This window comes from Mesocricetus auratus, unplaced genomic scaffold, assembly GCF_017639785.1.
Source record: "Mesocricetus auratus isolate SY011 unplaced genomic scaffold, BCM_Maur_2.0 Super-Scaffold_100015, whole genome shotgun sequence".
NCBI lineage: Eukaryota > Metazoa > Chordata > Mammalia > Rodentia > Cricetidae > Mesocricetus > Mesocricetus auratus.
Window position 1 is genome coordinate 40,287,732 of NW_024429198.1, and position 25,356 is coordinate 40,313,087.

General features: G+C 40.2%; 1 protein-coding gene across 2 annotated transcripts in view; it reads right to left on the minus strand.

Moving 5' to 3' along the window:
* Positions 1-5,770: 5,770 nt before the first annotated feature.
* Socs6 (suppressor of cytokine signaling 6) overlaps positions 5,771-25,356 on the minus strand; it is a 29,882-nt gene continuing 10,296 nt past the window's right edge. For both annotated transcript variants that reach the window (XM_040757814.1, XM_021235165.2), the window contains one exon: positions 5,771-11,142. In XM_040757814.1, coding sequence (XP_040613748.1) covers positions 9,371-11,011 — 1,641 coding nt within the window. In that variant the 5' untranslated portion in view covers positions 11,012-11,142 and the 3' untranslated portion in view covers positions 5,771-9,370. The remainder of the gene's footprint in view (positions 11,143-25,356) is intronic.

Sequence of the window (25,356 nt, forward strand, 5' to 3'; positions counted from 1 at the left end):
CCAGTTGGCATTTGCTGGATTTCTGGATTCCACCAATTGTCTTTAAATTCTAAACAGGGAAAAACTACTTCCTTAGATGTAGTTTAAAAAAAAAAACCCACACACGCATGCACACACAAAGAGAGCTAAACCAAAACCAGCCTTCATTATGAGTGAAGTCTGCAGTCAGGAATCAAACAGTGGGTGGGAGTCGAAGGCACAAATGTAAATTTCTATATGCCACATGTTAGTCGTCCTTGCTTACTGAAAACTTAAACATTACATGATTCCTAATAAGCAAATCACATTCCTAGTTTTTCCAAAAACTCAAAGTAATTACAGTTACATTTCACAAACTTTTTTGTTTTCTGTCTGAAGAAGTATGGAAAAGAAGAAACTATGGTATGGATCAATCAAAAGACTGCCTTTTAAGTGATCAACACTGTGAAAAACTCATTCCGTAGATGACTTAGGGTCATGCAGGCCCATTTCCTGAGAGCCCCAAGGTCCTATCAGAGCAAAGTCCTGGCATGTAACTTTGCTTCCTGCCTTTCCATGTTATTTCCATTACCATGGCTTCACCGTGCCAGTGGAAAAAGAAGCTGTGGATTTTAAATATTACAAGAAGAGCTTCAGCAACTTGACTCTTCTGTTGCCTTTATTTGCACAGTAAGTCTGGGAGGCATGTATTAGAATTGCATCTTTAACAATAGAAATCAAATCCTTTTCGTTTGTAAGAGAAAAGTTTGTTATTCGTTGCATTTACAAGTGTGGGTGTGATGGAGAATAAACAACAGTATTTCAAGACAGCAAGGGCAAAACTGGATTACAGTCAGCAAAGGCCTTGATGGAGGGTGGTTACGAATACACTGAAATCAGATCACCACAGGAATGACTTCCAGACCAGAGTAGATGCATCCACTCAGATAATTACAGAAAGCAAAAGACATACCTTCTTGGTCATGCCTTGGGTTTGCCTACAAGCTTTAACTCATCAAGATACCAGATGTAGAGTCATATATAACATACAAAAACATCATTAAAACTAAACAATTATCTAGGAGAAAACAGGGAGAGTCCGGGGCTACATAAACAAGGCTAGGTTAAAGAGCTGGGGATGTGGGGACTACAGCTCAGATCAGAGCTACCTTCCAACAATAGACACCTCCCTATCCTTGCCTATGAATCCCATGAACCTATGCTGTGGTTGGGATTTGAGCCTGGTTCTATACTGAAGTCTTTCACTATTCTTCACGATGTTTCCAATCCAAGGGAGGCATTCCCAAGAGGACACTCCTATCTTCCAGGAATGGCTGCCAGTCAGGCTTCATGGTTCTAAGTAGGGAAGAGTGCAATCTTGTACAAAAGTAGATAAGAGGAACACAGCTACAAAACTCAGTTGTATGGGCTGGGAGATGGTTCAGTGGGTAGGCACTGAATTTTGATCCCCAGAACCCACATTAAAAACTGGGCACGGCAGCTGTACCTGTAACACCAGTGCTGAAGGGTGAAAATGGGTAGCTCGCTGGGCTTGCTGAGTAACCATTCTAAGCTGACACAGAAAGCTCAATTTTGAGGAGAGACCCTCTCTCAAAAAATAAGGTGAAGTCACTGAGGAAGACATCATGTTAATCTCTGGCTTTCATACACTTACACGTGTATGTATATGCATGCACGCGCGCGCACGCACACACACACACACACACACACCCTGAACTCACGAGTGCATGCACATAAACATACAAACTTAGCTGTACTTAGAGATGCTACCAGCTCTTTGCCAGGGCCAGGCCTCGGCACTTCCAGAAGTCCTTCATTTGACTTCGCCCATGAATCAACCCTAGCAAACAGCCACCCTTTCTCCAGTGGCTCCTTAGATAGCCTAGGCTAACCTTGAACATGCTGTGTAAGCAGAAGATGATCTCAGGCTTCTGATCTCCCTGCCTGTAACTTCTGCGTGCTAGGACTTCAGGTGTGAGTCCCATGTCCAGCTAAAACCATGTTCTAACATGGGTTCGTGACTAATCGTCCTGTAAAAACCGAATTATCTAAGCACCACCATATTCACACACCAAACCGTCACTTCAAAGGCACTGATGTCCCAGAGAAAAAACTTGGCGTGGTAGTGGAGTCTTACAGAGGAGAGGGGTTCCTTGGTGCTTTGGTTAGAAATAGCTGTGAGCGGCCCAAGCATGCACCAAGAATAAATGCAGAGTATCTGAGGAGCAGTGAGCACTTTAAAGGGGAGACTGGGCCATCTCTCCAGACCCAGGGCAAAGATTTTAAAGAAAGATAAATAAAGAAAATTTCACTGGAGGCTAGAATTTGTCTTCAGCTGAAAACAAATTCAACTGAAATAAAGGTTAACTATTTATGTAGTTAAAAGCCTCAGAAAAGAAAGAAAACACCTGGGCCTGAGGCAGGGACAAGGAGTTAAGAATGTGAAGGCGGGAGTAAAAGAAATCATCCATGAAGTAAGCGAAGAGTAAATGAAGCATCCCAAGGCCAGACTGATGCTTTCAGTGAGTTAGCAGCTGTTGTAGAACCAGATCCTTCATCCTCAGGGCATGTATCCTATAAGAGTAAGAGGCTGTAAGACCTTTAGGGACACCATCAGGCCTCTCAAAAAACCCACCCCGCCCCTTCTATGGTGTAGAACAAATGACTCTAGCAAAAGGAAAAAGCAAGTTGTGTTTATATATTTGTGTACACACATATACCTCTGATATAACTCTGTGCGTGCGTGCGCGCGAGTGCGCGCACATGCACATGTGTATAACTATAACAATCTGGGAAGATGCTATCAATGTGCCAGCAAAGGGGAGAGCATGGAAAGAGTTGATAGGGGCTGGAGGGAAGGGGGAAATTTTCTTAAAATTTAAAATGTATAAAAAGTATAATTCGCTCTTTCCCTGTGCTTCCCCTGGGGCAGACAGGACTTTTCCCCTTTTCTCTTTCCTCCTCTCCCCCTCCCCTTTCTAATAAAACTTCTCACTTAAAAAATACAATAATTCACATAAAACCAAAAAATATCAAGTGCTCAAAATAACTGTAAAGTGTTCAACTCTGAAGATACCTTTTCCTAGTATGCTGTCACTACTGAATACTGCCTGGGTTGCATCTCAGAGATCCTTGGACCTGCAGGCCTGGGTCCCAGCTTGACTCATATACAGTCTGAAAAGCTCTGGGTTGCCATGAGCACTGCCCATGAGGCCAGGAAGGACTCAAGGGGGTCTTGATAATTTTGCTGTATTTGCTGTATGACAAGAGCCGTTTTCTTAGAAAGGCCTCTCTTGTTTTCCTCAAAGGCCCTGCAACTGCATTAGGGAGCATTCTAGAATCAAAAGCTGGGTTGGTAACAGTAAGTTTCACCACGGTCCTATAAGAACATACCCCGGATAAGACAGTCAAGGAGCAGGTTGCAGATTTGTACCTCCTCTTATAATGGTTGCTTGGCCAATAAAAGAAGTTCAGTCTTGTCTTCGATGTCTGCCCTGCAGGGCATTAAATGGAACAACTATTCTTGGCTAAGCTGTGCCATGAAGCTACTTGTTATTTGGATTTTATTAAATCTTGGGTGTCAGAGGATTTTAGAAAATCATTTTGACTTCACAGTGATGTTATCATCAAGTAAGATGACTGGGAAAAGAAGGTATGATGATTAGTGTTAAGTGTCAACAGGAAACAGCCCTCCATGGGTGATTTAGCTCTAAGCTTGCCTATAAGGGATTATCTTGATTAAACTGAGGTAGTGTAAAGAGAAGCTTCTGTAAAGAGAAGCTTTTTCCTTGAGAGAAGCCTTCCCACCAGCCTGGTTCTAGAGCTGCATCAGTCCCAAATAAACACACAGGAGGCTATATTAATTATAAAGCTGTTGGCCTTGTTTGTTTCTTACTGGCTAGCTCCGACTTAAGTATTTACCCCATAATTGTTAATCTAAGTATTTCTCTTACCGGAGAATAGTTCCGGGCTTCCTACCCCATGGCCTTACATCTTGGTTCTCCGTATGTTTCTCCTACCCAGAGTCCTTCTGGTCTCCTAGTCCCTCCTATCTTGATTCCCTATTGGCCAGACAGTGCTTTATTGACAAATGCACAGGACTTCCCCAACAAGGTAGGAAGACCCATTCTAAAAGCAGGTGATACCATTCCCTGGGCCTGGGTTCTAGAGTGTGTAAGGAGAAAATGAGCTGAGCATAAGCATCTATCACTTTCTGCTTCCTGACTGCGGACTGATGTGACAGATGCTTCAAGTTCCTGCTTTGTGACACCGTGAGAGACCATACCTTTAAAACACAAGTCAGAACACATCCTTTCTTCCCTGAATTGCATCTGTCAGGGTACTCTGTCACAAGAGGAAAAGAAATGAAGACACAGAGTAGTGATAAGGGGTGTCTTTGTGCAACGTTAAAGTATTATATTCAAGAAAATTAGCATCTGGTTCACTTTTTAAAAATCTGTCCATCTGCACAGTTCTTAGTCTACTCTATCACATAATGGCTGAGGCCTGTCCATTCTAGTCTCCCAATCAAGTTTTTCATCAATCTCATCACATCAATGCTATCAACCGAATAAACTCTGGAAACTTTGGATAGAGCTCTCGATTATTTGGGTTCTACTAAAATCAAAAACTTCAAAGTACTTCTCAACAAGTAAAATTAAAATTCATCTTTCAAATAGCTATGCTATTTTTAAAGGTTTTACTTTAAAGTAATGTTGGGGGAAAATAATTCAAGCAATACTCAACCCAAGATGCTTAGGTGCCATGATGGTATAGTCAAGCAATTCAGAATCACCAGGAAGTTGAGCATCTGGGCAAACTTGTGAGAAATTATCTTGATTATGACTGGCACCCACTCCTGTGGGTGCCACCATCCCCGGAGAGGATTCTAGACTAAATGGAGAGTGGAGCTGAGCAGCAGCAACATTTATGATCTTTGAGGTGAGGATTTGCTACGAGCAGCTGCTTTGCACACCTGCCGTTTTAACTTCCCTGACATGGGCTATACCTTGAACTGTAAACCCAAAATACCTTTCCTTCCTCAGACTTTGCTCAGGGTGTTTTATTAGAGAAAAATAAGTCAGGGACTTTAAAATCAGACAACTAGGACTGGAGAGTTGCTCCGTGGTTAAGGGTTGTTGCTGCATATAACAAGCTGGGTGGCTGGCCCACACATGACTGTAACCCAGCCCTGAGGGGGACAGACAGGATCCCTGAGGCTTGCTGGCTTCTGGCCTATCCAAGAAATCCTGAGTTCCAAGTTCACAGAAAGACCCTGCTTTCAGGAGTAACAGGTAGTGAGTGACAGAGGACATCCAATGTCATCTTCTGTGTTTCAGCTTACACACAACACACACACACACACACACACACGCTTACAAAACAGACAACAAAATTCAGAGGATACTGGAAACCTTTCTTATTTACAGACTTCCTTTTTTCTGGTAAAATACTATTTTAAAAAAATGGTTTTTAATGTCCTAATCCAAACATTTTATCACTTAGCCTAACTCCCTTTCTGTAAGATTTTGTTACGTTGCTAGTTTTAGTCTTTCAGTAGGTCTCGAAATTCACTTCAGCCATTATACTAACCATTGCAGATCATCAGCACCATCAATTGACCCCTAATTGGTCATCCTGAATGACACTTCACACTTGCCCCTTTACTAAAATGTTACTCTTCCCACTCTCCAGTACGTGCCGATCTCATGGAATCAACAGAAGCTCTCCAGTTAATTTTATACTAATTAAGTTAGACCCTGCACCTGGATGTTACAGATGACAAGGCAGATGTTGTGAATGAAACTTTTATTTACACACTGTATCTAGAAGCAGATACATAAATTTTTATACAATTGATTTCCAAAAATGTGCAAGAAATTACTGTAATTTGCTTACAAACCAAAACACTTATTAAAATCAGTGGACTTTGGATAGTTCATTCTGTGGTGTTCTCAGTACAAACGGTACACACCTGATTTGAAACGTACAAAGTGTAAACTCCAGCAATCTCAGTTGCAGGTATTCATGTCATAGCACACCAACTATGAGACTCCTTTACCCCAACATGAATACAAATTATTGGGAAATTCTAAGACCTCCACACCCTCTCTGGATGGAGAATTGGGGTCGCTTTAAAAAAAAGAAAAAAGTACATTTTGCCTTGTATATCATGACTGATCAATAAACAGGGTGTTATAAAAACTTTACTGGATTAAAAAAGTACTAAGAGAAACCACATTTTTGATTATTAACGTACCAATACCTTTAGAATTTTAAAGTTATTTGTGGAACTGGCTATTGTTCTTTTTTACAGAATATTCGACAAAACTGTTGCTGGTAGTGTCCTTTCATTCTAATTAACACTTCACACTCAATGAAAGAAATTCAGATTTAAATCAAAATGTATTATTTTGAATCATAAGTAAAGAATTTCTTTCATATATAACGTGAAATGTAAAGTTGGCATTCCTGAAAGCAGTTAGAGATACTTAGCACTAGGAAGGAAACTGCATAAACCTGTTAGATTTCAATAACTTTCGTCCTGTTTCAGTAATACTGGCTCAGAAACTATGACATATATGCTGTTTTATCTCCTTAATGCCAATGAGTTAGCCTTTTTGGCACCCAATTTTATTCAACAGCAAGATGCCCTATGTAGCTGGTGTCCTTAAAATTATTTTTAGTTCCATGGTTACTGTGATGTGACCTAAAAGTTTTAGATTATTGCACCATGTAGAAAGAAAACAGTCTTCCTCAGAGAAAACAAGATACGTTTCAAGTACTTTCTGTTGCTCTCATATTTATAAAAAATGTGTTAAGTGTCTTATGAAGCCCCAAAGTAACCTCTGGCCTCCAGCATGTTTGGTGGTGAAATACTTGAGCAAAAGACCTGATTAACTTGTCAGAAACAGATGCAGCCTTCCTGCTTCCTATTTTCTTGTCTAGGAATTCTAAATGGGCAGATTTAAGAATGGCTTACAGGTTGTGTTCACATTGTCTAAGTTCAAAGAAACCCAGAAAGCTAAGCCAAGATACAAGACAAAGACTTACTCTTTCTCTTTACTTTAATAGCAACCTAAAAAGCCAGTATTGTCTACTGTTTCCCGCTTCTGTCAAACGAATATCTTGGCTACAAAACCACAAAAACACTGACAATACAACTTTATGTGAATCTGATTTTTCAATAAATGCTGATTTTTATTCGTAAAGTATCAGAACCTGATGATTTCAAAGTGAATTGGGACATGTCATATTAAGTATGAAAACAGTTCATCAAAAGTTGTTTTTTGTAATAAAGATTTGCCCTACAAAGTAACACAAAAATTGATTATTAGAAAGATTTAAAGGAAAAACAGGATTATCTTAACATTTAATGGGTAGATCCTAAACACAGGGCACCATGAGAAAGAGTAGGAAACAAGCTATGTTCAGGTAAGACATGTTGGGGACAGTCCAGAGACTTTTATGAACCATGATCTCAAGGACATATGAATGTGTCTAAGGCATGAAGCCATCTTGACATTCACCATCAATATGGTGACTATGTGACAACACCTGCCATCTAACATAGATGCAGGACTTTCAACTCACCCTAGATATATCTTCAGTTGTTTAAAAATAAATAGTTTTGCAAAAAAATAGTTAAGTGTCTTGCATTATTTTGATAACAAGCTTACAACTCTGCAGTAGATCTTACTCCAATAGCTTATAGTGAATGCTTGTATTATTATAGTATATTCCATATTCCATCATATTAGACCAAACACATCAGAAAATGAAATTCTTTGTAACAAGGTCTAGCCAACATTCCATCAAAAGTAAATACCTTGCTCCTTATAAGATGCCATTAATATCATAACACAATGGCACTGCGCCTTTTCTTGCAAATCTCAATTCTAACCCTAGAAAAATAGAGAAAAAATGTAAAGATATAGATATGTTTCGATGACAAAGCCAGAAAGTTTGACCTAAGACTTTTACCCTTGTGATTTTATTTAAGCATCTGTAGTTGGAAACACTATCTGAATGGGGCAGTCTTTAAATACTATGACTTAATAGTTTTAGTAACACCATTGCAGAACTCTGAACTAATTAGTCCACATTCCAAAAAGTCTTAAAACCTGGCACATCATTTTCTAACACAATGATGAAAACCTAGAGATGCCAAGTTACTTAAGAATTAGCAAAATTAGCATAAACCAAAATGCTACCTTCAAAGGGCAGTCACAGCAAGAAACTATTTCTGCATATCTGATACGTTTTTACAGTTTTCCTCACACAATGCATCACAATTTGCAATTACTTAACCATGTCATTCAGGGTCGTTGTTTTGGTGGCAGGATGGTCAAACCCAGCACATTGTAATAATGACTACACAGAAGAAAGATAAGTCACCTTTAAAATAACTTCTCTATTCAAATCAATTTACAACTTTATATAAACTTTAATGTAAGAAAATACAACTCATTTATGAAACTTGTTTTGTCAAGTTTATGGAAGGAAAGTACTGACTAAAGAAATCATAGGTAAAACATTTAACTGAAACAATCTCTCTCATACTCATACACACACATCGCACACAAGAAACCAGGGTATCTCACTTTTCTAACAATGGTTTGGACTTTACAGGGCTTTAAATTATGCCAATTTGTACCAGAGTTTAATGACAGAAAAGGCAACAATTTCTAAATTGGGTATATATTTGTTTACAATTTTAATGTAAGGCCATTTATCAAGAGACAAACCACAAGATGAAATGAAGGCAACAGAAAAATCAGCTTCTCACAGCCAAAACAATTATCACATCCTTAAAAAATAATTTAGAAAAGTGTTATACAAGATATATTTGCAGATTTGCATTCCATTAATCAAGATAGTGTCAATTCATAATCCTGAATAAATTTTTAAAGTATGAAACTGAAAAGAAAAATCATTTTCAGTGTATATGTAATAAGTTTTATCCCACATGTTTATTCAATTGGGCCATTTAAGGTCATAGCAATTTTTGTTCTTTAAGTTTCATTCAACTTTACTTCGGGCTGAATATACATGAAATGTGCTTTAATGCATAAGAATCACAGTGGATAGCAGCAGAGGACTGGGAGGGGGCTTTACGGAGAATCTGGTCATTCACATTGTGATTATTCTGCACATTAAAGAAAGAACTCACACTTCTAGATCCTCAAGAGATCCCTTTCCAAAGAATCCAAATAAACTCAAGACACCTTGCAGACACTTCCCCACCCTTGAACAAATTCATGACCCTTTCACACACTAAAAACTAAAATAGTTATGGCAGCAAAGACTTCAATGGCGATGTGAGTCTGTAAACTGTACTCCAGTCTTGTGTCTGAACCCCAAAGTGCAAGAAGCAGGGCTCCCAAATCTCTCAGTAGTGCTTCTCCTGCAAATAATCCTTCATTTTGTTTGGCAAAGGCAGTTTCTGAATTAAGTCTATTCTGGTGTACTGACGTATAACAAAGCGACACAGGTACTGCAGAGAGCGCACCTGCATGAACCGAGACACCGGATTGGTCAGTCGGACCGGGTAAGTCGCAGATCCAGGCAACCTAGACCTTGAATAACAAAATGCTCCATTTTCAGAGTCCCTGATTGAATGCTCAATTAAGTCAACTATAGATGTATGCCCTTCTACATCTGGCTGTTTGTAAAAGCTGAACCTACCATTCGAGTGCTCGATCCTAGTGTGCAGTGTTTTGCCATGGGAGCGAAAGCTCAGGCTTAAAAGGTAACGGTCATCAGAACTATCCCGAACAAGAAAAGAACCATCCGGCACGTTAGCCAGCTTCCCCTCTGCCTCCCAGCGTGTGATGGGGCCCCAGTACCACCCCTGTTTTGCAAGCTTCTTCAGCTCCTCCGTAAGACTTGTCACAACCATGGGGCCACTACTCTGCACTGAGTCATAAACTCTCGCAACCCCAGGTGCAGAGTTGGGGTCAAAATTCAAATGACAGCGCACGCTTTCAGCCATGTGCATGTCCGGCCCCGAGAGGCCACTGAGGTTCCTTTGGATTGGGTTATTCTGCATTGGAGGTAGCAATGGTGACAGGGGAGGGGCATCGTCATGACCTGCTCGAGGGCTCTGCAACATGACTCCTGTGGTGCCAATCAGCAAGTTGTTCACCGAAGAATCCACAAGAATCTCTGGGGCTACAACCAGGTCCTGGTCCACCTGACTGTCGTCTTCGGAGAAGGCGCTCGCCCCGGGCAGGGGCACGGCCGACACCTCCATGGGCGAGGATGTGTCCAGGCAGCAGCTGCGCGGCCCTTCCAGAGGGCACATGCCATCGTCTAAAGGCACGGTGTACTGTAGGTAGTCCTGAGACATGAGTCCGATAACTACAGGCACATGTTCCTCCAGATGGAGGCGCAGGTCCCCAGGCGACCCAGGGCTGCAGCAGGACTCAGGGCGTAGCTCGGGCTGCAGGTCCCGCTGCTCCCTGGACTGCTGCAGCTCCCTGGGTTGCAGGTCCCGCAGCTCCTTGGGCTGCAGCTCTCGCAGCTCCTTGCGCACACCGTTGACCAGGCCTGGGCTGGCAGCATGCACCAGTGCCTTCACCCGCATCTCCATCTTGATGCATGTTTCCTCCGAGCTGGTGGGCCTCAGCGGCCACGGTGTAGGGCTGTAGTGGTGGCTGCACAGTGATGTGGAGCGGATGGGCCGTGGGGCTCGCACATCCTTGAGACCACCAGGCACGGAAGCCGAGGAGAAGGTGTCCTCATCGGTCGGGGCAGCGCCGCCCTTGCCCTTACCCTTCTGCTTAGCGGACAAGCGCCTCTTCAAGGTGCCCATCAGGCTCTCGCTCTTGGACCTGCTCTTCCCTTTCTCCTCCTCACTGCCAAGGTCGCAACTGGCCATGTCCTTGCCATAGCAGCTCCCAAATAAGGAGTCATCTTTCACGAAATCGCCAGCGAGCGACTGGGGCTGAACCACCATGAACTCGGTTTCGTCTTTGCTTTTACTCAGGTTGAAAGATTTCCGGAAGGTTTTCAGACTAATTTTCTTCATTGTGACTAGTTACCTGATCCAAACCGGTCAATTTCTCTCTGTAGCAGCTATCCCCAAACATCGGGAGGGGCTGTGAGGCCTCATGAACAAACTGTGTCCAGCTTCATTTATTTAACCTCCGGAGCTATTTTCTGAAAAAGAATTTTTAAAAGGTTAAAAAAAAAAAACCTAAACATTTTCATTTTCACATAACAGAAAATTTTTAAGCTTCAAAACAAAAAATCTATTCTTAGGAGTGTTACCTGGAACATGAGGGTAACTGCCTGCCATATATTGGGCACGGGGCAAATACTGGGTCCTTTACTATTTTTTGTTTTGTGTTTCCTACACAGGTCAAGACTATCTCTCTTCTATCAGAGCAGGCTTATTTTCAGCACTAGGTCTGAGGAGCCCATGCACCAGGCTGAGGGAGCAAAACCGAGAAGGCATTGTTGATGCACTACCTGGAAGACAAACCCATACTTCAAACATGTACACATGCATTGTGAGACACAGCCTTTCCTATGGCCCTTCATACTCATCAAGGCACAGCTCCCAGCCATCACAGGCACTGCCTGACTAGAAGAAGAAATGTAACACCCTTCACCTACGGCTTAGTGGCACACAGCTGGTTAGCAGGAAATTACAGCTCTAAAACTCACTGATTTATTAACCACTACTACACACACAACATAGTGCCGTAACACGAATGCTAGTTACGATCTTAAGCCAGTTCAACAGATATGTGGATGGTAAAGTACAATACAAACCGACCACACACACTGGTAACACAGGGAAGGAAAGAATCTGACAAGGGTTGGGTTAACTCTGGACAGCAGGTGGTTGCTGTACAGACAGAATCGTGTTCACTGAAACCATTCAGACCAGACCAGACGTTTATGGCAACAGCGACATCATCTCCACAAAAAAGCAGCAGCAGCTTTAAGTCTCGCTATCACACACTGTTTTTTGAAAGATACTGTAAAAATAGAGCACATAAATATGTGGAGCACAAGCTACTTTAAACATTAAGTTGTACACTGAGTGAACCTCACTATGTACCTGGTCTTGTCCCCAAGCACAGAGGCTAGCTCCCAGATAGCAGACTTGCTAGCTGATTCTAAGATGGTAAGAAACTTCACTAAATCTGGAGTTCCAGCAATCCTGCTTGCCACTGTCACACATCTACACCACAGATGAGAAAAGCACTTGGCAGGTATCTACTTGAAAAATTATACCAATGCATATGCAACTCGATCCTAATATTAAGGGGCCATGATCCAATTCTAGATATTAGAAAGTAGAAGCTCACTTAAGCCATATGTTTTTAATCTCTTTCCTGTATCTTCTAGGCAAAGACTACTCTAGAATTTTTTCAAGAGTATCTATTTTCCTGTTTGCACTTCCAAAAATATATGTCATCTTTTTATAGGAATACCATCTGTCTTGTGCCCAAGAAAGTGTTCTGAATCAATCTTACTGCTTTTTCTAATTGCAAAGTTTTAAGTTTACACATACAGTTGAAAATTTGTATGATGGTTCAAGGGGAAAAGTTTTAGGGGTTAAAAAAACCCTCTACGGGTCCAGTGAGGCGGCCCACCAGCAATAAAGACACATGCCATTAAGTCTGCTAACCTATAAGCTCTAGGTCCCAATGGAAGGCAAAACCACCTACAAGTTATCCTCTGATCTACATACAAACAACTTTGGTACATATAAGCACTCACACACTAAACATTAAAAATGTTGAAATAAAGGGAAAAGAATACTCTATAGTCAGAAAATAACATCTAACTATATTTTTACAACCTTTTTTTTTTTTAAGACAAAGTCTTATGTAGACTAGCTGGTCTCAAACTTACTATGTAGCCCAACAATGAGCTTGAATCCAATGAGCCTCATGCCTCCAATTACCCATGTGCTGAGATTACAGGTGGGGGCCCCACTCTGGGTACTACCACCTCTTTTTAAAAGGGATAGTTCCAGTTAGCCATGTGTACCATTCATTTTTAACATCTAATACAAAAACTAGAGACAAGTCAGACAATGATCTGAAGTTAAAGTAGCTCTGTTACCTGGCTTGGTCTCAGAGATTAAAACCTGTCCAATGAAGCTAAATCACCTGCTCCTGGGGACGGCAAGTTCTCTCCTGTGCCACACGCCCAGGCCGCCTGCAGGTGTAGTCCTCACATCAGCACTGCTTAAACCTCCCACCTTCTGCATTTCTAGTCTCTCAGAAGATCTTGAAAACTGCTGCCTGGGAATCACAAATGCTTTAATTGTATATTTTGTGTCTGTTGAAATTTGTCCTATTAGAAACTACAACTGAGTTTAAAAATACTCAATGCCATTTCACATTACTAAAAATCTTATGCTGACAGAGAACCCAGCTGAGCTTACATCTGCATCTTCATTTTATCTTTCAGTATGTTCTTTATTATAAGGGCAAGAAGAAATCCAGCAAACAGACACCGTGGGAAGAGAAGATATTTTGCTTAATACCTTTTATATATCCGTGCATATTTTTCTTTGATAGTATATTAGGTTCAAGGTGTGGATCCACACATACGTATATACATGTGGATATATTCCTCCATCAACATTTGAAGTTGACGTTGTAATTCTTCCTCTACTACTGATTCTTATTTTTGAGGCAGGCTTTCTGGCTGACCCTGGAGCTCAATATTCCAAAGAGCCTGGGAAATCTGTTTATCTCTTGGTTCCCTAGCACTCAGGTTTTAGGAGGTGGGCTACAACATCATCTTTTCACATGAGTTCCAAGATCCAAACTGTGGTCTTCATATTGGTGTAACAAGCACTTAATCCATTGAGCAATCCCCCCAGGCCCAAATGATAATTTCTTACAAGTTAAATTGCACTAGTACATCTGAAACTGTATCAAGATTTTTATTTTTACTCTATTTCGTACAAATTAATTGTATCTTACATTTGAATCAATATTCATGTACAATTTTGTAATATTATACTTTAGTTAGTAACACAACACCAAAAAGGTTTTTGTATTTTACAAAAATCACATTTGTGAATATCACCACTGATTCCCCTAAATTAAAAGTCCTTTTATGTAGGAAATATAGTTAAGACAATGGTAGAAGACACAGATTTTTACAATTCTAACCTTTGTTTGAAATTTTTAACTGGGTCATTAGCAACAATACTGTCTACCGGTTTCATAGAAATAAGAGGAGCACTCTAACCATTCATGGGAAAAAAAAATCTAAATCTTAAGTTGAATGACCATAATGCTTGCCAATTGTTCTTTTTTTTTTTTTTTTTTTTTTTTTTTTTTTTGGTTTTTTACGAGACAGGGTTTCTCTGTATTGTTTTTGAGGCTGTCGGTCCAGCCTGGCCTCGAACTCACAGAGATCCGCCTGCCTCTGCCTCCCGAGTGCTGGGATTAAAGGCGTGCGCCACCACCGCCCGGTGCCAATTGTTCTTTTAAGTAAAAATGGTGCTTCATGGCAGGAAAAAAAAAAACAGGTCAGTGTAGTCAGCCTCAATAATGGCAACAGATAATTCATTCTCTTTCAAAATTCCTTTATTTCTTTATTCAGTGTGCAATGGGATATTTGCCTCGTATACAAGATGCCCTGGATTCAATCCTCAGATGTGACCTGCAAATCTATAATCCTATTACTCTTGGGGAGCTGGAGTCAGAAGGGTCAGGAATTCAAATCCAACCTCAGTTACACAGGGAGTTCAATGTTAGCCTTGGAAAAGGGAGACCCTGACTCTCCCCAAAATTAAAAATTTAGGAAATTCAAGGAATTTAGGGATGATAAGACTTAACTATGGTGGGGCTTAAATGGGTAGATCCATTTGTCAAAACTTTATGAGCCGTGTACTAAAAGATGTAACTTCATTGTAGGTGAATTATACTTCATTTTGAAAACTCATTAAACAGGAAATTCAAATCAAGGCAATGTATTTCTAAGAGCTATAAACTAACAAAACAAATCTGTCGGGTCTGCTGCACGGCCTGTGTCCGAGAACGTGTGGAGGGTGTCGGGGATTGACAACACAGAGACTTGTTTAACGATGTAAAGAAAACTTTAAGCAGGCCCCAAAAAGGTTCAAGAAAACTTCCTAAGAAAGGCTCCCACCAGAGAAGCTTCTGCTCTCTCCTCTACCCTGGCTGGTTCTGCTCTGACCCCCAGAAACTGATCTGGGCGTGGCAGAAGAGGCGGTTAGTCTTTGGACAAGGTCGAGGTCAGGGTGGTTTCTGTAGGCAGGCCTTTTCCAGGAACTTAATGCCCCCAGGCATTGTATTGTTTTTAGCAAACATGTCTTTAGATTGTCTTACAGCTGCCAACTCCCAGGCAGAAGGGGAAGTGGGTCTCTGCTCAAGGTCTGGTGTTCCCACAATTTACCCCTTTTTATTTTTAAATGAGGCACTCCTGGCTTAGGTCAAGTAGGGTCACCCTCCCTTTTCCGTCATTGGGGGACCTTGAACCCCTGTCTTAGGCGGGAGGGGTCTTTCCCACAGGTGGCCCGTCATCAGAGTACCCCAACTTTAAATTATCTGTAACCAACCTTTATGGCTATTGGGATTGCCATGGGCTAGGCTAAGTAATACTTGGTTACGGATCTCTTGTCTCTGGGACAAGGCATGTTTGAGCCCGGCATAAAGCCAGAATGTCTACCGCCACTGTCACCATTTTTAGGACCCCCATTGACATAGCGCCTCTCTATCACCGTACCCATCACCAGATCTGGGCCATAACATTTTACCAGCCTTTGTTTGTTATAAGGGTAATTTATATGTGATTTATATTTTGTTACAAGGGTAACCCGCATGTGACTTAGATAACTTTATGAGCCGTGTACTAAAAGATGTAACTTCATTGTAGGTGAATTATACTTCATTTTGAAAACTCATTAAACAGGAAATTCAAATCAAGGCAATGTATTTCTAAGAGCTATAAACTAACAAAACAAATCTATTACCAGACATGGGAAACTGCCTTTCACATTGGAGTTGACCTGAGAGCCTCTTCCCTGACGAGCATCCAAAGGTGCTAAGGAGGAAAAGCAACTACTAGACCCACTCCATTGTAAGTCCTAGAAACCACAACAATGACTAGCACATAGCAAGATATACAAAAGGGTGCAACAGTTGCATTTATATATTGGGGTAGGGGAGTAACCAAGTTATCCCATTTGACTAAAGGTCTATTCAATAGGAGGAAATTTAAGCCTAGTACTGAAAACCTAGCCAACTACTCTTGGTTGGTGAGGTCATAGACCCCAGGAGAACCTACTATTGCAATTTTCCTAAACCAGTATATTACCCAACTGCATTCTAAATACGTATTTTCTTATTTTCATAGGTAAGTGTAGCTCTTAACTCTCATCAGAGCAGCCTCTTTTTGCAACAGAAACCACCTCAGAAATCCACAGTTAGCCATAATGCAGAGAACAACTAACCATGGAGTGCCTACCCCTAGGTGATATATCTACAATATAACCTACGCCAAGGACTCAGGGAACATTGCAGAATGTAAGAGTCAAAGGTCCAGAACACTGGCTACTAGATGGTGTCTTTTAGATATAACAGAGAGCCACACCCATAAGATCTTAACAATATAGTCACCTAAACAAGACCTGCACAGTGACAATACAAGTTGACATTCTGAAGTAGAGGGGAGAACTCACACAAAATCCCATCTCTAGAGAAAGAGCTACAAGCAATTAATGGCAAATAGAGAATCCATCTTTTTCAAGGATGGGCCCCTTGATAGGTGATCCAATCTCAAGTTGTCAACCCTAAACACATATACATATAAGCAACACCAAAAGGACTCAGTGGGTTGTATTTATAATGTAATATGCATGTGCAACAATAACTGACACTTGAGAAGGGTGTGCAGTGGGTCCTGGGAAAAACTGAAATGGGTAAGAGGCAGGCATGGGAATTGTGTGAAAATAGTACTCATGTGTGAAATTCTTTAAAAAGGTAAAATGTCATGTTAAAAAATAAAAAAATACAAACATTTTTTAAAAAGTAGTTTCTGGTCAGAGACATGGCTCACCAGTTAAAAGTTCTCTGCTCATGCAGAGGACCTGGATTCAGTTCCTGGCATCAATGTCAGAAGGCTTACAACCACCTGGGACTGTAGTTCCAGAGGTCTGGCCCTTCATCTGGCCTCTGGGGGCACTTGCACATGTGTGGTGCACATATCTACATTCAGGGACACATAGGTATACATAAAAGAAAATAAGAAAATAAGTACTAAAAAAAAAAAAAGATGGTTCAGTGGTTAACAGCACTGGATGCTCTTCCATAGGACCTGGGTTCAATTCCCAGCACCCACATGGCAGCTCACACCTGTTTGTAATACCACTTCCAGGACTTCTGACACCCTCACAGAGACATACATGCAGGCAAAACACCAATGGACATAAAATAAAAATAAGTTATATTTTAAAAAATTACACCTTCACTCAGGAATTTGGGAAGTTAAATTAGCAGCATGATATTGGGAAGGATATCCCAAACTCAGCACTATAACATCGTTAAAACAGAATTTGGAAACACCTTTGTAAGATTACTTGAAAAACAATTCACATATACCTCAGTCAAGCAGACATGCAATTAGTAATTTGTCTTTTGGATTTGTTCCTATGCCAAAGACAAAAATGTCCCTTCTATCATTTCATTTAAACAAGTCTACTGTTGCTTACATTGTTTATAGTGGTAAATATAAGCTACATATTGCCAGAGTGACAAAAGGACAAAGATTCTGAAAACACTGCTTCATCAGTTCTTATGATCTATGAGTCTTGTAAATTTGATGAAGCAGTTATGACACTGTAGAACTAGACTAAGTTTATGCACACCCCAGCTCTACTTAGCAATTATATGATCTTAGATATAACTAAATCTACTGTTCATGTAATTTATGGAGTTAAAATATGCATACATACAAGATGTCTTTAAAGCAATGCCATACAACAGTAGGCCAAATGCTTGCAGCAAGGAGTAAGTAGTAATAGTCCCATTAAGTAAACAGGAAAACTGAGGCACAAACACCCTAAGACACTTACTCTAAAAATCACACACCTGACTAGTTGATTCTAAAGTCTACTTAATCACAACACACACCTTTATAATGCATACTTCATCTTAGAAAAAACAATTTTCTTAAACTGTAGGAAACAACAACAACACACGCACATCAAATATCTACAGACTAGTTTAATAAATCATGCAAGTGAAGAAAGATGTTCAGGAATATTATTGAAAAAGAAAGCTATAAAACAAAACACCAAGATTTGTGTGTGTGTTTATATCTAACAGGCACATTAAATACCTCAGGTGATACAGAGATAACAATAATTACACCTTAGGAGAACAGGAAAATGGTTAGGAAGACAGTTTTCCTTTTTTAGGACTTTCTCTAACAACAGAACAGTTTAACTTTAGCTCTGAACAACCACATGCAAGCAGTGAACTCTAGAGAAAGTAATCAAGGCAGGAGATGGCAAGGCTGAGAGCAAGAGAGGAAGGACTCATCAGAAAGGGAAGCAGAGACATAAAGAAGACAAGGGAGGCTGGAGGGAAGGAGGATACTATTGTGGAAAATTATTTTAAAGTGTGTTACATTTGTTTTAATGATGCAAAGATGTGTTGTATTACTTTGTTTTGCATTTGTTAAACTCGGTGAAGCTGTGTAACTTGGCCTATCTAAAATAACCTGATGGTCTAATAAAGAGCTAGGTGGCCTAGAGCAAGGCAGAAGAAAGGATAGGCGGGGCTGGCAGGTAGAGAGAATAAATGGAACTCTGGGGAGAGAAAATGAGAAAAGGAGGAAGAAGGAGCAAGAGAGATCGAGGAGCGAGAAAAGAAGGGGCCAGCCACACAGACAGCCACAGAATAAGAGTGAAAATAAGTTATACATAAGTAAGAAAAGGAACAATCCCAGAGGCAAAAAGTAGATGGGATCGTTTAATTTAAGAAAAGCTGGCTAGAAACAAGCCAAGCCAAGGCTGGGCATTCATAAGAAAGAATAATAAGACTCCATTTGTGATTTATTTGGGAGCTGGGTGGTGGGCCCCCAAAACAGGCAAAGAAAGAGAATAACAACCAACTACAGATAACACATTCAAATGCTGAAGGACATTCTGCTATCAAGAATTCTATAGCCAAAACAACGTGGGTAATGAGGAAAAAGCATTAGCATGCACATAAACATTCACGTGTTGTAGAGAGGCTGATGCACAAACACACCAAGAGGAAAGTGCTTCAGGGAAAGTATCACTTGGCAATGACCAGCAATGATAAAAGTAAAGGTTCCTTTAAATCCTATCATTTCTCTCATCCCTCTGCTTTAAAGGACAGAGGCAAGTATAAATCAATTGTAGTACTCATAGAGAAGCCACATAGATACAATGTATACAAAATAGCACAAAGATCAGAAGAACACAGGAAAAAAGGCAAATTTATATTTTACCAGAATTAACATTATTTTGAAGTACACTGTGGTAAGAAATAATTAAGGGTCCATGAAGTAGTCACAAAGTACTCCGAGAATCTGAAGTTAACATTTAAAACATGCACTTAATTCAAGAGTTCCCTAACATCAGAAGAAATATAACATGAAGTACATTTAAAAGCTAGCAAAATGACAGAAGTAAATGTGACAAATCAATAAATGGACTAACCTTTTACGACATTATGGCTAAAATGTACTTTTTGGGCAAAACTCAGATCATCACTCTTTTTAGGTACAGTATTATTGTTGCTGGCTAAAATCAAGAGAAATATTTTTATGACACAAGAAAATAGATGAAATTCAAGCTTCTGTGCCTGTAAATTAATTTTACCATGCAATTATCATACTTCTATCACAGATTGTCTATGACTGTCTCGAAAAACAAGGAGCTCAGAGGCTCTATAACATGAGTTTAGAGTCTCTATAGCATGCAAAAGTTAACATATTTGATATTTTACAGAAAAATTTGGCAGATGTCTAACCTAATCAAAGGACTGTCAGAATGAATAAAAAAGAAAGTTCCGTGCTGTATGCTGGTTACCTTCTCGTCAACTTGATGCAAAACAGGGTCATCTGGGAAGAGGAACTGTGAGAGCCAAAGTTACATTTTAAGTTATTTACTATGCTTTTTAGATCCATGAAACAAAAATGCCTCTGATCTGCAAGCCCCTTGCTCAAGGACAGATAGTTCCTGAAATGCTGGAGGCTACTGTTTTTGGAAGATAACAAGCCACATGTTTTTCACTCCCTAAACAAGTTTGTTTGATCCATCTACAATGGATGTGCTTAATCACATGTGGGTAGGAGGTTCAGGTTGGCGGACAGGAAATACCACAAGAGAAACCCTTGCCCCTGATTGGATGTAGGCTTGAGGTATATCAGGATGTATGCTTGGCCCTCATTGGACCTGAAGGGAAATGCAATGAATTATGGGTTTTCCTTTTTAAGCTGCTGCAAACCCTAACTCGGGCCATTTCCTAGGACCCTGGGTATGGACCTGGCCAGTATTTGATTAAAGCTTGATTCAAATTTGGCTTTAAACTGTGGTAGTGGTCTTATTCTCAATAAGTAGTATTAACAGAACCTCAATGGAGGAAAATAAGTAAGACTTAGACATAGTACTACTAGAGAACAGGCATTTCACAATAGAATGAAGGTATAGTAACTATAAATGCATATGCACGTAACACTAAACCCTAAATACATCAAGTGAAAGGAGAAATAAGTAATTTAGTCAGACTTAAAGATTTCAATAAGGCAGGCTCCCTTGTTCACTGGTAGACAGTTTCCTGGCAGAAGTAAAGCCTGAGTTCAATGCCCAATATGAAGGGGGAGGAGAAGGGAGGAGAGAGGGAGAAACAGAAGACGTGGGGGAAGAAGAAAGGAGGAAGAAAGAGAGGGGGGAAAGGAAGAAGAGAAGGGGTGACAGATTAGAAGGTTGAAGATCACTGAACTAAAAATCTGAAACCTGAAACACAGAAATCCAACATTTGACAATTTCACTCCTCACCTGGTGTGATGGATAATAGTCAAATGCAAAGGTTGAGAAAAATCAAAAAGGCATCTTCATTCTGTGTGCACCAAGGGAATGCACAACACAAGACTGTGTGCTCATGTGAGGTCTCTTCCCTAGGCCATCTCATTACATATAATCAAATATTCAAACCCTGAAAAGAATCCAAAATCTGAAACATTTCTTGTCTCAAGCACCTTGGATGACAGACACTCAATGAAAATGAACACTAACAACAGCTTTGAATGTGGTTTTTAAGTTCTCCTTCTTAGGATACACAAAAACAAGACTCAACAAAGTTAAAAAAAAAACTGACATCATACAGGATATGTTCTTTGACCACAAAAAAACTAAACTATACACCTACAACAGAAATAAATCGGGAAACCCATCAAATATTAGGAAATTAAACAAAATACTTGTACATAATCCCCAGGCTAAAGACTAAAAACCATAAGCTTAAAACATATTTCAAACAATAAAAAGTAGTTTATAAATGGGCATTGTGGCACTGATGTAAGCCCAGCAACTGAACTTGAGGCTGGTGTGAACTGCACACAGGAGACCCTTGAGACCCTTGTGAGTGTACAGCTTAAATCAAGTCAATTCTAAGGAAATAGCAAATATTATAGAACTGAACCCAGGAGAGTCTATATATATGTATATATAGATAATGAATGGCAGAGTAGAAAGCAGTAAGATAGTAGGAAATCTCTAACAAATTCTTTTACATGATAGAGAAGAAAGAAATAATGTGTAAATCACTCCAGGCAGTCAGTACTACCTGATACCAAAGCCAAACACACTAAGAAAACTGGAGGTGGGTATTCCCCAGTGACCCATAAGAAATCATTATGATCAGGTGGAATTCTTGTTTTTGTATGTGTTTGTATGGGTTGTGCTTCAGGATTTTTTGTTTATGTGTTTGTATATGTTGAAGGACAACCTGCAGAAGTTGTGTTCTCTTCCTATAGAATGAGTCATCATCCCTGATGGTGAGCATTGTTAACCACTGAGCTATCTTGTACCCCATGAACAAGTTGTTTAACAACAATGATCAATTAATATAAACAAGGACCACTCAGAATCATCTACACAGTTCTATTTCATTATATAAAGAATTTATGACACATTCTATATGTCTAGAAATTGCTATATCCAGTCCCACAGATTCCCTTGTTTCCTGCTTTGTCCCTGCACTTCCCCTTGCTACATAATGCTGTGTCTTTCTGTCTTTGTCTCTGTCTCTCTTGTACACTTTTATTATTTAACCCTTTTATTTTCTCAAGAAATCCTTTTGACCCTGAAATACACTTTTACCTGTATTTTCTACAGAAAAATGTGTAATTTATATTTAAGTTCTTGGTTTGTTTGATTTAGTTTTCCACTTGGATAATTAATTGGCTCAATACAGTCACAGAAAATACTGACCCTTATAAGAGTCAAAGTAAAAAACCAGTAAGAGCATTTTCTAATTCAAATCAGCCAAAAATTTTCTAATCAATTAGCTATTGCTAAAGTATCTAAATACAGTTATACAATTTGGCAATATTCAACTTTTAAAAATTATCACACTCTCTACTGGCAAAACTGCCTTTAAACATTTTAAGAAATAACAATGCTCCCTGAATTGTGATTAAAAATAATTGAGTTTTAAAAATCAAAAGCATCCTAATTTCCAACAGCATGAGAGCAGTAAAACAAATGCTGGCACAGCTACACAATGGAACTCAGAGAACCACTGAAATTGGTATTTATACAGCTATAAATAACATGGGGAGAACTCATAGTGTTCATTTGTTAAGTGCAAAACACAGGAAATAAAATCATATGTAAAGTGTGGTCTCAATTATGTAGAAAGAATAGGGAGGAAAGTGGACCAGAAGGAGCTGTTGTTGGATGGCAGAAATTTTTAGACATGTTAGTTAATATCAACTTGGAGTGTTTTTAAGTGAATAATGTCTGTGAGGTTTTTTTTTGTTTTTCTGAGTTGATTTTACTTGGGAATGGCCAAATATCCACCAGTATCAACAAAGAGGAGGCTTCTTTATTGGGAGTAAATCATTTCACAAACAAATTCACAAACAAACAAAAAGTAAGTCAATGGATGAGACTATCATTTTTGCTTTAGTAAAACCTGGATCATTTCATACTCTTTTTCACCTTATAGAAAAGAGCATTTTGTGAATCTGACATGAAACTTTTATATTGATATATACAAAAGCTTTCACACACACACACAGTGAGTCATGGTCTACTGGCCTTACAAAGTTGAAGTGACAAGAATGACAAACCTATCTTCAATAGCACACCTCCCTCCCTACTCAGTTTACAGTCCACATGTAAGCACTGTAAACACTCCCTGGCAAACACCACATTCACTTCCCCCCTCCACTCTTACACAGGAGCACTGGTTATGTCTTTGTCTAGGCTACACCTGCATCCACATAGCCGAACATGGCTGGAAAAACAGTCACTCAAATTGGTGTCCTTTAGTTCTCAGGGCCACATACCTGAACTTAATTCTATCTAGAAATCATCTTTTGTTGTTGTTCATTCTCTTTTGTTGCTGACCACTCCAAGTGCATCTTTCCTCACATCTTGGCTAGGGACAAAGCTCAGCTGTGGGCAGCCTCCCCAACAAGCACAAGGTCCTAGCTTCAAATCCCCACACCCAAAACTGAAGGGTACGAGGAAATCGTGGATTCCACCCTGTGTCAATCCAATTAGCAGTGTCTGCTCCACATGGGCTCCTCAGCTCCTTCCTAAAGGCACTACAGCCTTGTCTTCAAACACCTCATCTCCTAACTATTTCCCCTTTGTTGGATCATCATTTAAAATGTCATTTCTCACATAAATATCCCACTTTCTACAAGCCATGTTCCCTAAAATATGTTCCCCTCATAGCAGTGCTCTAGAGAGAACTTTGTAAACTCAGTAGCAAAAATTCCTGCTTTCCAGTCTCTTTACCAGCCAGTCTTCTCCATCACAGAACATGCAGCCTCGGGCCAACTACTCAGTCCTTATCCAAGATACCCGAAACTCCTCAACCCATTTGTGTCTTTGCTACGAGGGCACCTCACTTTTAGACTCCCTTGCTGGTTTCTCTCCAGCTTCTTCTTGATGGAGGAGCCTAGCACTCAGATGTGCCCCCTCCTCTGTCTCTATGCACACACTAAACAATTTCATACTTATTCTTTATTGTACATCTGACCGGATCTTTCCCTCACCCCCCCCAACCTCCCTCATCCACTCATCCTCTGTTTCTGTTCAGAAAAGGGGCAGTCCTCGCATGGGTATCAACAAAGCAGGGCACATCAAGTTGCAGCAAAACTAAGCACCTTCCCTTGTCATACGTAGTAAAGCTATGATAATACCCATTGAAAAGTTTCTGCACCCTGATAAGCCTCTCCACCGATGCAGCAATCCAAATCAGACCAAATCAAACCGAATTAGAAAAAGCCCACATTTTATGAATACAACACTTGCTGATGACTTTCTAGCCCCCCAGAAAGGAGACGGGAAAGAGAGACCGGAAAACCAGAAGTCCATTTTCTGGGAGGCAGTTTAAATACTCTGTGGGAGTGGTCATCATTTGGAGGGCTATCTGAGATGCAGCAGGGTTTGGAGGGAGATGGGGATGAGCTTGGGTGGAACTCCCACCATAACACCCCAGACTCTTTGGGTCTATGGATGCCAGGGGCTGGGGAGAAGCTTCCACCATAACACTTATGGGCCATCCACTCCCAAATTCCTAGCTCAACATTTAAACCAATTATATTCACCTTTCTTCTTGACATTGCCATTTGGAAGTTTTATAGATGACTGAAATGTAACAGGTTTACACTAAACTGCATGTTCTCCATCTCACTTCTAAACCTTCTTTACCTGTAGGCTCCCACTGCCATTTATAGCTACTTCACTTGAAGCCATCTCATTCTTTCAGACTCAGATCAAAGCATTCAGAATCATCCTTGGCTTCTTTCTTTATCTGAAGTCTCATACAATGTCATGAAAGCCCAGCACAGCTACCTTCAACACATAAGCAGAAATCTAACTGCTTTTGCCAAGATATTCTAGCTTCTAGCATTACTGCAATAGCATCTTAAGAGATTCTTTGCTTTCCCCTGTGTCTCCTTAGTTTATATCTAATTAAAGGTACTGGTACCCAGAAAGACAGGGCAGTTGCTGCCATCTTGTACTCCGGGGACTCATATCTTCTGCAGCAGGCCAGCTTCACAATGTCTGGCATGTACATGCAAATAAAAATAACCGAAGCCTAAGAAATACAATAAAATTTCTTTTGATTTCTTTCAGAGCCTGTAAATCATATCAAA